The sequence below is a fragment of the Macaca mulatta genome, chromosome 1 (genome assembly GCF_049350105.2).
Source record: "Macaca mulatta isolate MMU2019108-1 chromosome 1, T2T-MMU8v2.0, whole genome shotgun sequence".
NCBI classification, from domain to species: domain Eukaryota; kingdom Metazoa; phylum Chordata; class Mammalia; order Primates; family Cercopithecidae; genus Macaca; species Macaca mulatta.
The window spans coordinates 75,219,351-75,234,904 of record NC_133406.1 but is presented as its reverse complement, the minus strand read 5'-3'; the positions used below and the strand labels follow the sequence as shown (position 1 = coordinate 75,234,904).

The 15,554-nt window shown below is 35.9% G+C and overlaps 1 protein-coding gene across 4 annotated transcripts in view; it reads left to right on the top strand.

The window, feature by feature from the left end:
• GPATCH2 (G-patch domain containing 2) overlaps nt 1-15,554 on the top strand; it is a 203,159-nt gene that overhangs the window by 129,495 nt on the left and 58,110 nt on the right. For 3 of the 4 annotated variants that reach the window (XR_013412258.1, XR_013412260.1, XM_015116123.3), the window contains 2 exons: nt 1,344-1,383; nt 7,940-8,010. Coding sequence is in view for 1 of the 4 variants with exons in the window: in XM_015116123.3 (XP_014971609.1) it covers nt 1,344-1,383; nt 7,940-8,010 (111 nt within the window). In the remaining 3 variants the exon portion in view is untranslated. Of the gene's footprint in view, nt 1-1,343; nt 1,384-4,612; nt 4,674-7,939; nt 8,011-15,554 lie in introns of all 4 variants that reach the window. The other variant, XR_013412259.1, reaches the window with a different exon arrangement.

Here is a 15,554-nt window from a genome sequence, read left to right as displayed (position 1 = left end):
GGCACAATCCAAATCAGAGGGGAAATATCTTAGTCAAGCTGTCAGAGGAACTACAGTGAATGATTAATTAATTTGGTAATTAATCCAGATGTTATTGACTAATACCAATAAATGTCCATTCCCCCATCACTGGTGGAATCTGACCTGCCTAGGAGCATCACTGTCACTATCTTTGAGCTTGAGAAATACTATATTAATGCATAGACAAGGCCTATTAATGAAGAGGCTGTTTGTTCCTGGTTTTAATACCACAGAGGCTAGAGAATGCAAAGAAGTCTTAGAGAGTCCCAGGACATCTAAACCCTTTCTAGCCCCTTGCCCTTCTGCAGCGTGGTGTGGTGAAAACACCTTATACAAGTAAGCTAACATTCAAGCCCTCATTTCTGTATTTGGAACATGAGCCTAACCTTGTAAGGATTTTGTGAAGATGGGAAATAAACCATGCCACGTGCTTAATTAGTACATAAAGGTACTCGGTATTATGGTTGTTGAAGTCATAAATAGCATTAATAGTAATGTTAGTATCATTCCCTGTGATTGTGGGCCTTTAGTGATTGATTTGCCATAATACCTCTCTCAATTTCCTAGTCCTTGATGTTTACAGTTAGTTTTTTTATGCAGAATACTGCCAGAGGACTGGGCGCATAGCTAATGATAACAACTCCTGTGGAAAAGGTACTGCCAGATACGTCAGTGTTAAGAGTCCCAGGGGCAGCTGAAGCAAAATGGTCTGGGCTAGGCTATGTGAGAAGGCAAGGCTTTGATGATGCAGTAACTTCTATATTTTTGATGTTGTTGAACTTGTTCTCAGCCAGACTCTAGGTTGTTATAACTGTGGAGGGAATAGGTCCAAGGTACCTCAGCTGATGCTGCAGAATTCATATCAAGGGCTTTGTGTATTGCTCCTGGGGGCATAGCTAGACAATGTAATATTCTTGTATTTTTAACATTTTTTTATAACTCCAACAATCAAAAGGTCATAATTTGTTGTAATGATGCTATAATTAAGTTGTGGTAAATGATAGCATTTGTAGATTTTATAACCAGAATTGATTCATAAAATGAATACAGTCCCAGCAGTTTATGTTAACATAATTAAATGGAAATGTAATTCTAACTCAGTTTGCTTATTAAATTGAAAATTACCGGGTTATGAGCACTTTTACGTTTCTGTCAAAATTGGTCTAAGTCTAGAATTCAATGAAATATCCATTAAAATAAAGCATATTGAAGGCTCTGTTGCTGGTGACAAATAAATTCCTTAAAGCACGTGTGACTTGATCATGTGAGGGCATGTGCTTTTAGTTAGGTTCCCTCTAACTGCCTTTTTCTTTCCTCTGCAGCCATTGGTTTAGCCCTGGGGCTAGGACAGAGCATGACCAGGTAAGGACCATTGTAATCCGAAAGGAAGTTACTCAGCCTCTTTCAAGTATTTAACTGTCTCCCTTCAAGAGAGTAGATCAGCTCTATGAGAAAAAATACAAATCCCTGCTCATTTTAAAAGGTGTTAATTATGCCAACGATTAATACACTGACCAAATAAATGCATGATCCTTAATCAGCATGAGAGTTTTCTTTCCTTTACTGCCACCGTCTTCAGTCATATGTGTGACCTCCATGGAAAGACTCTGAAACTCACTCATTTGTAGGAGCTCACTATTGATCTTTATTTTTCACAAAGTTAAGGTATCAAAACAGTACATGTGCTTAAAAATTAATTTGTATTAAATCTAAGTTCAGCCAGGAAGAGAATATTTGTATCTGAAGTTTAGAAGGTAGGGTGAAGAGTTTCTTATACTTTTACATTATATTTCTAGATGAATTTTTTTAAATCTCCTTATTGGTATACATGGCAGCACAATGATTAGTTGACAGTGAGAAGTTAACGTTCATTGCAGTTATTTTTACATATAAAATCAGCAGTTACCCCTTGATTATATTAGTCCTTTCTCAGAAGCATGCTTAAACTTGTGATGTTTTAAAGCATATACATTTTAGAGTTTGCATCCTTGCAAAGTTTGTATCTTTTATTGTGAATGATAAAAGTTATTTTTAAAATAAAAGGGAGTGATAAACCTCAAATCCTCAGGGATCATTTCTTCTGAGGGGTAGGCAGAGAAATAGGTAGTGAAGAGGACTTTGTGCTTTAATGGTAATTGGTAACATTACTCTATAATGTTTGATTTTTCTTGGGTTGAGCAGCAGGTTCACAGCTGCTGCATATACCATAGTTCCTTTTACTAATAAAAGGAAGGTGCTATGCACTTCATTATGAACCCTTCTTTATTTTTTAACACACATAAGCTTAATAGAAATACCTTTCATTTTCATGATTTTTTTAACTTGCTTTTTTTCCATGAGAGTGGGTTACCTCTTTAAAGATACTTCTCACATTAATAATGGACTATGTGCCACTATTTCTATGAATTCAAAATTAACTAAGCTAAGCTACATCTATGATGTGTTCCTCTTATTATTTGCAATACAAAAATTAGACTTTCTGCTTTCCTAAATGGTTCATATCCCTCTATGTACAATGCTTACAATAATATTCTGCTTTTAGTATTAAGTTGCATCAGGATATATTTTATCTGAAAATGTAATTTTATAAAGCTCATTTTCTACGCTTTAGAACTTGAGAAATACTAAAGCTATGTTATAAATCTAGATTTTAGACTATGGTATACCTGGTTGCTTCCAGCCAAGCTTTTTTCTGAAATTAAAAATTACCTTTAATAGCTAATACCTTATAAGGAAGAAATTGACCAATTTTTTAAATCTTTTTAAATCTTTTTTCCCGATTTTTGAATCAGCTTTTTACTTAAACTTTGATGTGCCATTTCGGATCTGTATCCTTACTAGGTAGATTATTAATTAATAAATACAGTTAATTCTTGTTACATATGGTAGTTATATTCTATGTAGTCATTTCAAACACTGAATCAATGAATACTGAACCATTGCTTGTAGGGGAAATACAGGGTTAGGTTTCTTTGAACCCCACGTCACATCTTCATCAACTGATCAATACATAACCTTGTTTTGTGTGTGTTTCTGTTTAAAGACACCTTATTTAATGTCTGCTGTTGATTCATTAACATTGAACTCACGGCCAATAGCGTCATAACTCATGCCTGAATGAAGCTTATCTAAAGCACATATTTTCTCTTTAAGTCCCATCACTGTCTTCTTGCACTTAGGAACAGTAGACAGCTCTTTAGCACTATGCTTGGTGCCATTTTAAATAGTGAAGTCACCAACAGAAGCACAATTACACAAAACAAACAAACAAAAAACCAAAAAACTCATAGCATTAAACAGACTGCAAGAAATACACTTGTTTATACTATGAGAACTTGAAATGAGGCCGTGTCACCGGGCTGGAGCTCAGCTGGAAACATATGTTAGAGGCTACTCAGATTTTTACCACTCTGCCTACACATGTCTGCACATGACTGCAAAAGCAGGGGAAGCACTGATTTTTGTGTTACAAATAAATGTTAGCAAGTAGGTATATGGAATCTGAGTAATGACAATGAATTGTACATGTATGTATATGTACAATGCATTCTATTTACATAAGGGATAATAATTTCTTAGTTCAACTCAGACCTAACTGTATAGCAAACTAAACTGTTGTCTGAAGTTAGGTGCAAGTGATGAAATGCAAGACCATGAAGTATAAAATCTTTTAGTTTATTGTTGAATGATTGACTAAATTGACATGCATGATTACCTTATGTTTTTCTCATACCAACTTAACACTAAGAAACAATAATATTAACCCTACTTTTTAAATTCCATCTCTCACTCCTTTCTCCATCTTAATGATTCTTCTTTCTTGCTATTCTTCAGTGCTAAGTCCCATTTCAATTTACCATGCATAGTGATCGTGCCTTTACTATACATTTATTAAATAACTTACCCACCAGCCACTATCTGTTGAGTACTCTCTATTTTTATCAAAAGAGATATTTGTAAAAAAACAACACAATTTTTCCCCTGAGGTGGTCATAGTCTGGAGAAGGTAAGCAGTAATTATACTATGTTGATAAATGTTTCAGAAAACCATAGAGAAGGCACTATGAAGGCCACAAAAGAGAGATGTCGAACTTAGTTCATGGGTGGAAGGAAGCTTTGCTTCCTTGAGACATTTTGACTGAGTTTACAAGAAGTATCTTAGTGAGTCAGATCATAGTTTGGATTTTACCTAGTTCCCCTTTTAATTTTGAGGACACCGCTGAGTGTGGAGAGACTTGAAATTATTTGTCTGACACTTGAGGAATTACCTGAACAGTGGCTGCCAATAGAAGCACTCCTGGGCTTGAGTGCCTTATGTATAATCAGGTAGTAAAGAGAGGATTGGTGGAGAATGAGATTTCTGCTCTTTGTCTTTCCTCTTGAGATTTGAGACTTTTAATAATCTTGAAAAATGTCACAAATAGCCACAGAAACTCTTAGTTCCTTTTTTTAAATGTAAAAACCATTATCCACAAGGTATACTTTTCTTCCTGGTTTAATTCAGCAGTTTTTCAAATTGTGTACGTAGGTTTTTTACTTACAGATTTTAATGTAATTCTTATATGAGTTATTTTTTAATATACATCTGCAGGTCACTAATAAGGGGATTGTATCTTCGTTTGGCCTAAGTCCAGCAATCTGAAAGTTGGAAGGTAAGAAGCACTTCGCACCATATTCAGAAGTTCTGTTTTTGATCAGAGTTGACATTATTGAGTCAGAATCCAGAAAAGTAACCTCACTTGTGACACTGATAGGAGTCCAAGGGAACAGAAAAAAATATGTATCAAGAAGAATGAAAAAATTTTCAAAATCTTTTGACCTACTCTTGCTTATTAGAGCAGGGTTCAAGGATTCTTATTTATTTTGAATTCATAATCTGACTTTTAAAAAAATATATTGGAGTCTTCTTTTTTTTTTTTTTCTTTTTTTTTTTGAGACGGAGTCTCGCTTTTTCGCCCAGGCTGGAGTGCAGTGGCACAACCTCAGCTCACTGCAATCTCTGTCTCCCAGGTTCAAACGATTCTTGTGCCTCAGCCTCCCTGAGTAGCTGGGATTAATTACAGGCACCTGCCACCATGCCTGACTAATTTTTGTATTTTTAGTAGAGTTTTGCCATGTTGACTAGGCTGAATTCGAACTCATGACTTCAGGTGATCTGCCCGCCTTGACCTCCCAAAGTGCTGGGATTACAGGCGTGAGCCACCATGCCTGGCCAGGAGCCTTCTAAATGCAAATATATGTTGTTCAAGTAACACCTTAGATTATTTTTTTCATCTTTGCCCCATAAAAGATCTAAGCTCACATATTAACTTGTGATTCATGACCCAGAGATCTCTGTAGTTTTATCTGAGCTTCATTTTAAAGTTGCAGTGGTATCCCCAGATTTATAATTGTATTGATAAGGTGAAATAAGTTTGTGATGGCTTTTATACATATAGATGCACTGCATTAAGTAATGCCATTGTTTGACTTGTTTTTATGTACAAAGCCCATCAAAACTATAAATTTGAGGAAGAAAACACATTCTTATATAAATCTAATAAAAGGAGCTATAACATCAATGTTCAGAGAGGGTGCTATGTCATTTAAGTTCATCCAGGTTGGTGGCCTCTCTGAGAACTATCCAAACCTAGTAGATACAACCTAATGTTTATTTTGGTTCTTATAATTGCATTTTTCAAAACTAAACTATAAATTTTTAATTTTTTTTTCATAACATTGTGTTTGGGATTTTGAGTTCTTTATGTGAACTGTTTTAACACAAGCCTCAGGAATAGTGTTCAAGTATCTGTCTTTTATCAGTTAGAAAACTTAATTAACCATTAACTGTTATCAATTTAAGGTAGAGGTAGAGATTTCATCATCTTACTTCTAGCTATCTGTGTCACAAATGTTGGTTTGTATATATATATATATTTTTTTTAAAAGGCACTAGACTTAGAAATGCCAAAGTAATTAATTTTCTTTATTTTCAGAAACAATTTAGTGTTCATGGTACGAAGTGTTTCTAAATTGAAACACTTTCAGATTAATGGATTTAAGATAACTGTTTGCTCTTTTCTATAAGTAGTAATAACGAGATATGGCTTCAGCTACATATCAGATACCAGATCTCACTCCCTCTTCCTTTATTTCATTCATCCATTCATTCAGCAAATATTTTTTGAGCACTGAAATGCTCCAGACACAGTGCATGAACCCTGAAAATGTAGGCAAATTGCATAACCCAAGCAAAGGGCCAGAGATGAGCAACAGCATGGTACATACCCCAAACTAACAAGTTCAAGATGGCTAGGAAATATCATTTAGATGGAAGAAGGATAGGTTGGGGTAGGAGGAAACATAATAAATTATGAATTTAGAGATGTAATCAAATTATGAAGGGTCATGAAAGCCTTATACAAGATTTTGAGTTTGATCTCCATAGAGTCATATAATTAGATTAATTTTAGAAAGCTCATAGAGTCTGCAGTGTGGAAAGTAGATTAGAAGGGAGCAGACCTGGAGGCAGGGAGATCATTTGGGAGACTTTGCCAGGACAGAGAAAATGGTGGTCTGAACTAGGATGGTGGCAATGGGAATGGAAAGTAGACATTTAAGAGAAAATTTAAGAGTACTTATTTAGTTCAGACATTCCTTAAAGAATAAGCCTAACCATATTCTTGATCATCTAATTAAGGTCTATTCCTTCTCAAGGACAGCTAAGTAAACTAATAATTGATTCTAAGTGATGTAATTGAACGGTTCAAAGCAGTTATTCGTCATTAGAAATAATTGATACTGGTCAGATAATACCTACCGAGAGCCAGTCCCATTAATTATCATCATAATTATAATAATAGCATTTAAGCCATTTCCTTTCTCAGCATTTCCTATGTTCCAGTTTTATAGTGCTAAATATTTTAAATGGTTTATATTACTTAATACTCACAATAGCGTTACAGGTAGATATTATTGTAATCTCCATTTTACAGGTGGAGACCAAGGCTTAGAGAAGTTAAGTACTTTGCCTAAAGTTACACAGGTTGTAAATGGTAAAGCTGTTATTGGAACCCAGTGACTTTTTATTTACTGGCCCAGCTGGGATTAGAACCCACCTCTATCCTGCATTATTACTTATAAGACTTTTATTTTTGTTGGGGTTCATTGCTAATATTCTGTACAACTTCATTTTAGCCCAGTCTTGCATATAATCATATTTCTGCATAAATAAGATAAGCTAGAGTTTGAGTGAGCACATAGTAAAGAATATTGACTATTTGCTTTTTTCTTTCCAATTAGTTAGGGTAAAGCAAGTGTGAAGGGAAGTAGATGGTAAGGCATTTTGAGGAGGCAATCAAATATGTTTTTTTCTAATTATATATTTCCAAGCCAATAATTTCTTTGAAGAAGAATGTTTTAAGCGTGTTTCTTTACCATGTTAGGCCAGTAGGTACAGAGAAAATAATATTAGCTCTTTATGTCAGCATAGGTAACAAAACCTTAAAAAATTCACAACTGAATGAGACAGTGAAGGCCGTTGACAAGAGAGGTTGCATTACTTCAACCAGGGCTACTGCAGTGAACCAGAAAAAGAACTGTGTTCTAGACTTCCATCCCCAGGCCACATCTTAACTGACTCTGAGGGCAGTTTAGCTGTCCAGGAAGAACTGGATTGCTAACTCTCACTGATAATTTTGCAACAGTGACAATAAAGAATGAATTTTAAAAAGAAAAATTTGTCTCCCTGAACTATTGAACTCCAGAAAAAGTAGTACGTACAGTCTTTGCTTTAAGAGAAACCAGTAAAAAAAGAAAAAAAAAAAAGCCATGCAAATAAATGAATAGTGTCCCTTTGAATGAGAATATTTTCCTACTTGCAAAATAATATAATGAAAATATTTTTGTTTCTATGACTTTGTCTTAACACTTTGTGTAGCATCAGCTTCTGAGAGATAATCGAGCTGAAAGAGGACACAAGAAAAATTGTTCTGTGAAAACAGCCAGCAGGTAAGCAATTCAAAATCACTTTTGATTCATTCATTTTCTTTTTTCTATGCCTATAAGAATGGAATGAATTATTGTTAGGTTGCCTTTGGTTCTAAAAAGTCAGCTTAAAATATTTTATGTATTGTTTATTGGAATCTATTTTAGGATTACTAGTAATGAATAGAAAGATATTTTATTTATATTTTTTAAACTTGTAAAAAATAAATAATAATTTTTAAAATAAAATATTTATCTCCCTTAACTATTGCATTTTAGATCAACATTTACCATAATAATTCATTTTTAATCTAATAAATGAGCTTAATCTCTTTCCCTAAACTTAAGTGGCATTTAGACCTTATGAGAAAGAAATATGTATATTCTCATAACATATAAATGAGTAAAGACTGGGAAGAAAGTAGTCTCTTTTAAAGAGTGCTTTTAGAATCTTGTTCATTTTTTCCAATGTTGGTTTTTTCCATAATATTAGGAATTTCCCCCAGTTTGTTTTTTAGACAATATGTTTTCAAATTTTGCAAATGGGGTTTCTGAAGACTTAATTTTTGTTTAGATGAAAGTGGCTACCCTTCTTGTCAGAATGTCGATTAGAAAAACTGCCCTGATATTTACATTTGTTTTATCCTTGAGAAGAGACAACTGACCTCAGTAGCCACCATTGCATCCCATGGCTTCCCAGTGGTAGTGTGCTGTCCACTGACTTTAACATTCCCAAGTAACCAAACTACAGCTTCAAAGTGCCATGTTGTGCAGATAAATGTCAACTGAGATCCCACTGGGTGTCTGCGGAAGCAAATGCAAATCCTACCTAGCATACCTAATGTAAGACAATCAAAAATCGCCAAACGTAAAATGAGATAATTCACCATCAGTGATAGGCAACATAAACGACTAAGAGATTTTCTCCTAAGACTGCCAGATCCTAAAATTATAAGATATAGATTATAAAGTAACTATGTATGAGACGTTTATAGAAATAAAATTAACAAGCAACAAATCACGATAAAAATGAATCAGTAAGCAGTGAACAATATATATAATTTTTAGAAATGGGAAACGTGATCGTTCAAGAGATAATTAGTGAAATGAAAGATACATCTGAAGAATGGACCAGAACATAGTATAAAAATTCAAGGAGATGAAAAACTGAAGTAGTACGTAAGAGACTTAGAAGATCTGTGATACAGTCAGTCATAGTCCGTGATGAAAAGAATAGAATGGCTGAAAAAAACATGAAATTTGATGAGATGGTCGCTAAGAATTCCCAAACCTGGTAAAAGTTACAAACCCATAGATACAGATACAAAAAGCACAGTGAATAACATGCACAATAAATAAAACTAAATCCACACTTAATAATATACCATAGTAGACCAAAAGCAAAGACAAATGTTAAAAGAATCAAGATAAAAGGCAAATTATCTACAAAGGAATGACAATGATATATCAGATTTCTCAGTAGCATCGGTGAGGCCAAAAGACAGTGGAATCATCCTCATTGTGCTGCATGAAAATAAATTGTCAACCTAGAACTATGTACCTGGAAATCCATCTTTCATGTACAAAGATGAAGTAAAATAATTTTAAGATTTTCAAAAAGAGGGAATGTTTACAGACCTTTGTGAAGAAGTTTTAAAGGGTGTATTTCAAGAAAAGTCCCAAGGAAGGTCTGAGAGGCAAGAATGAATAACGAGCCAATATACTGATTAAAATGTTTATATAAATAATCATTGCTTATATAGAGGGATAATTGTAATAATGTCATTTGTAGGACGTTTAAAAAAATTTTTTTTTTAATTTGAGACAGAGTTTCTCTCTTGTTGCCCAGGCTGGAGTGCAATGGTGCAATCGCCACTCACTGCACCCTCTGCCTCTCAGGTTCAAGTAATTCTCCTGCTCCAGCCTCTCAAGTACCTGGGATTACAGGCATGTGCCACCACACCTGGCTAATTTTGTATTTGTAGTCTCTACTACAAATAGTAGTATTTCTCTACTACAAATGGGGTTTCACCATGTTGGCCAGGCTGGTCTCGAACTCCTGACCTCAGGTGATCTGCCTGCCTTGGCCTCCCAAAGTGCTGGGATTACAGGCATGAGCCACTGCACCCGGACAATTTGTAGGACTTAGAGGCAATCTAAAATAATGGACAAAACAAAAAAAAAAAAAGAAAAGAAAGAAAATAATGGACAGCAATAGCATGTGAAGTTTGCAGGGTTGGTGATTATAGTGAAAGTCCAATGTAAGGTCCTTGAGTTGTTTAAGATGTCTACCTCATTAGTCAGTCAAGCATTTGACATTTGATAAGACTACATTAAGTATTCATTGGTAAAATATCTAAATAACTTCTAAGTCAATAGAAATGGAGTATATAATTACCAAACCAGTGGAAGGGGGGAAATGGAATTAAAATATTGCCCCCCACCCCCAAATAATCTGTTTTTTAAAAAGTGAGGGGCATGACGACTTATGCCTATAATTAATTCCAGCACTTTGGAAGGCTTAAACAGGAGGATTGCTTGAAGCCAGGAGCTCGAGACCAGCCTGGGCAACATAGTGAGACCCCCGATCTCTACCGGAAAAAAAAAAAAAAGGGAAAAGAAAAAGCATTGAGAAAATAAGATACAGACAAAACATAAAATTAGACAATTGAATCATACACATAAACACACACACACACACACACACACACACACACACAGATCAGTAATCACAGGAAGTATTTATGGTTGGCTGGGCGAAGAGGCTCACACCTGTTAAGCCACAGCACTTTGAGATTACTTGAGACAAGGAGTTTGAGACCATCATGGGCAACATGCAAGACTCTGTCTCCACAAAAAAAAATTTTTTTTTAAATAGTCTGTGGTGATGCATGTCTATAATCCCAGCTACACAGCAGGCTGAGGCAGGAGGACTGCTTGAGCCCAGGAGTTGGACCTTACAGTGAGCCATGATCATGCCACTGCCCTTCAGCCTGGGCAACACAGTGAGACCCTGTCTCCAAAAAAAAATAGTTTTTTAAAAATTAAAATGAAATAAAATAATTTATGATTAAACATGTCAGTTAAAAGCAGAACTAATTAGATTGGACTTATTGAAAATATCTAGTATATGTTCTTTATAAAAGACACACCTGAAATATGACAGGAAAAGGTGGAAAACTAAAGAAGGAACAGGATATATGCCGGATGCATTATAAAGAAAGCTCTCATACCAAAGTGATTTAGGACCAAGTTTTAAAAAGTCATTATTTTATGATAAAAGATTCAACGTATAGGCACTAAAATAACCTCAAAAATGTATAAAGCAAAGAGCAATAGTACCTGGAGAAACTCACTAACCCACTATCATAGCACTCTTATTATTGATAGCTTAAGCCACCTGAAAATGTATAAATGGAAAATTTCTGTAACACAAAATTAGCAAGCTGAAGTTAGTAATATTATATAAAACCTTGCATCCAAACTGGTAGAAAAAACACACTTTTCTCAAAGACACATAGAACACTTACAAAATTAATCACTTACCAGGCCATAAAGCTAGTATCAACAAATTTTAGTGAATATGGATCATAAAAAATACATTCCTTTACTGGAATGTGAATAAGTTAGCAATTGGTACCAATTTTTTTTTTTTTTTTTTTTTTAAGGTTACAGTTAAAGGCTAGGCACGGTCGCTCATGCCTGTAATCTTTGGGAGGCCAACGTGGGTGGATCACGAGGTCAGGAATTCAAGACCAGCCTGACCAACATGGTGAAACCCTGTCTCTATTAAAAATACAAAATTAGCCGGGCGTTGTGGCATGCACCTGTAATCCCAGGTACTCAGGAGGCTGAGGCAGGAGAATCACTTGAGCCCAGGAGTTGGAGGTTGCAGTGAGCCAAGATCTCGCCACTGCACTACAGTCTGGGCGACAGAGTGAAACTCTGTCTCCAAAACAAAAAGTTACAGTTAAAAAGTACACTTCTGGCCGGATACAGTGGCTCATGGCTGTAATCCCAGCACTTTGGGAGGCTGAGGAGGGCGGACACCTGAGTTCAGGAGTTCGAGATCAGCCTGGCCAAAATGGTGAAACCCTGTTTCTACTAAAAATACAAAAATGTGCCAGGCTTGGTGGCTCCCACCTGTAGTCCCAGCTACTTGGGAAGCTAAGCCAGGAGAATCGCCTGAACCCGGAAGTCGGAGGTTGCAGTGAGCCAAGATGGGGCCATTGCACTCTGGCCTGGGCAACAAGAGTGAAACTCCGACACACAAAAACACACACACACAAAGTATTCTTCCAAGCAACTCATGTGTCAGAAGCAACTTTATTAATATCAAGACACGTGGGTTACAATTAGATGGTAATTGGAGGAAATTCTACTGCCTTAAATGTTTACTTACATTAGAAATTCAGTCCCAGCTCCTGTTACAATCAAGTTTCTGAACTATAGGATTACTGCTACCTCTCTGAAGATCAACCCAGCAGAAATTTAGAAAGACAAAATACATAGGAAACTTCAAGAAGCCCTTGGTATTATAGGTGCTATCTTAAACTTATGTATGTAAAGCAGGGTGGCTTTGACTTGAGACAGGAGGCAATCTAGCCTGGCTGAGAGAGAATAAAATATGAAATACAGGGTAAACCTTTGGAGTTCTGTACTTTTTCATCATTGGCCATTGCCTTGGGAGAATTGCTGTCTGCCCCACACAAAGACTCAGACCTCTGGTCTAAGTGTCTTCCGAAATAAACTCAGTAGTTCACAGTGCTGTTTTTGAGGAACTTGATGGAACTGGGTGAAAGATTATAATGTCCTTGTTGCAGCTCCTCTAAAACCCAGTGCTGAAGAATTAGTTCTGCTCCTCTCTGGGAGTGAGAAGAGGGAAAAGGTATTCTCCTAACCAAAGGGGTTATTTCATGGAGTGGGGTGTGATGACTGTGGTTTTCCGGTGCCAGGGCCTGTCTACTCTAAGGCTCACAACCCCAGTTGCTTTTCCCATGCCATTGCCTGACAGACTAGCCAATATTCTCAGAGGAAGATGAACTCATAGGCCAAGATAAGACATTTGAAAAGGCCAGACACGGTAGCTCACACCCGTAATCCCAGCACTTTGGAAGGCCAAGGCGGGAGGATCACTTGAGCCCAGGAGTTCAAGACCAGCCAGTGCAACATAGTGAGACTCTGTCTCTATAAAACATTTAAAAACTAACTGGGCAGTTGAGGCTGCAGTGAGCCATGATCATGCTAGTGCACTCCAGTGTGGGCAACAGAGTAAGACCCTGTCTCAAAAAACAAAAAAAAAGAAAAAGAAAAAAGACATTTGACAAGAACAGCCTTTTCAAAAGAAAAACAATCAGTTGGATTACAGATTCCAATAGAAGCAGAAATGTTGGCACAAGAGAGTCAACAAAACTGTAATTAACATGATACATATTAACCAAAATAGATATAGGAAGATATTTACAATACGAAGCAAGAAAAAGAACACATAATTAAGAACCAGATATTTATCTAAGTCTTAAGATATACATAACTGGAGAGATACACCTTGTTCATGGGTCAGAAGACTCAATATCTTAAGATCAGTTTTCTCCAAATTTTCTAGATTAAATACTATCTAAATCAAAATCCCCGCAGGCAATTTTACAGAAATGGATAAGCTAATTCTAAGTTTCATATGGAAATGCAAAGGACTTAGCCCAAACAACTTTGAACAAGAAAAATAAAGTTGAAATGCTAACACTACATTATTTGAAGACTTTATTATAAAGCTGTATTAATTAAGACAGTCTGGTACAGTCATGAACCACATAAGGACATTTCAGTCAGTGAGGGTTCACATATATGACAGTGGTCCCAGAAGATTACAATACCATACTTTTACTGTGTCTTTCCCATGTTTAGTTATGTTTGGATACACAAATACCATCGTATTACAGCTGCCTACAGGATTCAGTACAGTAACATGCTGTACAGGTTTGTAGCCTAGAAGCAATAGGTTACACCATACAGCCTAGGTGTGTAGTAGGCTACACCATCAGGTTTGTATCCTTGTCATTAATTGATGCCTGACTACATTTATATGAAGATAGAAAAACAGATCATTAGAGAGGAATAGAGGTCAAGAAATACAACTACATGTACAAAGACAACTAACTGATTTTCACCAATGTACAAAGTCAATGAAGAAAGTTTGATAGTCTTTTCAACAAATAGTACTGGATCAAGTATATTGTCATTTGCAGAAAAATATATGTATTTTCAACTCGCACCTAACACTGTACACCATGTAATGGTTAATTTTATGTGTCAACTTGACTGGGCTAAGAGATGCCCAGATAGCTGCTCAATGAATATTTCTGGGTTTGTCCATAAGGGTGTTTCTGGAAGAGACTAGCATTTGAATCGGTAGACTGAGTAAAGATCTCTCTTATGCAGATGGACATCATCCAGTCTATTAAGGGCCTGAATAAAACATAAAGGCAGAGGAATGGTAAATTTATTTTCTCTTCTTGAACTGGGAGATCCATATTCTCTTGCCCTTAGACATCAGCACTCCTGGTTCTTGGACCCACGAACTCAGGTGAAGTCTTACCCCATTACTCCCTAGCTCTCAGCTGAATTACTCCACCAACTTGCCTACTCCTCCATTTTGCAGACCACAGATTGTGGGACTTCTCAGCCTCCATAATCACATGAATCAATTTCTATAGTAAATATATTTATGTGTATATATCACATAGAAAACAACCCACATGGATAACAGACCTAAATGTAAAACCTAAATGTATAAAACCTCAAGAAAACACAGGAGAAAATCTTTGCAACTTTGGTGTGTTTACAGGCCAGGTTCTTCAGAGAAACTGAGTTCATATAAATAAATATATAACACATATATACATATACATCTATATGGGAATATATCTATCCTATATATCCCTATACCTCCTATATATTTGTATACATATGTACATATATCACCTCTATACATACATATATGCACACATATGTTCATATGTGTATACATATATATGTGTATATATGTATGCATGTGTGTATAGATGTATACACATGCATATTTATGTGTATATGCACATGCATATGTGTATGCATCTATACACACGTGTATAGATGCATCCTATATATATATATAAATAATTATATATAGAAAGATTTATTTGAAGGAATTGGCTCACACAGTTACAGAGACTGAGAAGTCCGAAGGTCTTCAGCTGACAAGCTGGAGACTCAGGAGAACCAGTGGTGTAGATCTAGTCTGAATCTGAGGGCCTGAGAACCAGGAAAATCTGCGATGTAACTTCTAGTCTGATAGTCAACAGACTCAAGACCCAAGAAAAGCCAATTTTTTAGTTCCAATCCAAAAGTAGGAAACTGATGTTCAATCTAAGTAGTCAGGTAGGAAGAGGTTCCTCTTACTCATCCTTTTTGTGTTCTAAAAAACAATTGATTGGAAGAGGCCCACCCACAATTAGGAGATAAATCTACTCAGTGTACCAATTCAAATTTCATCTCATCTGGAAACACTCTCACAGACATAGACACAGTAA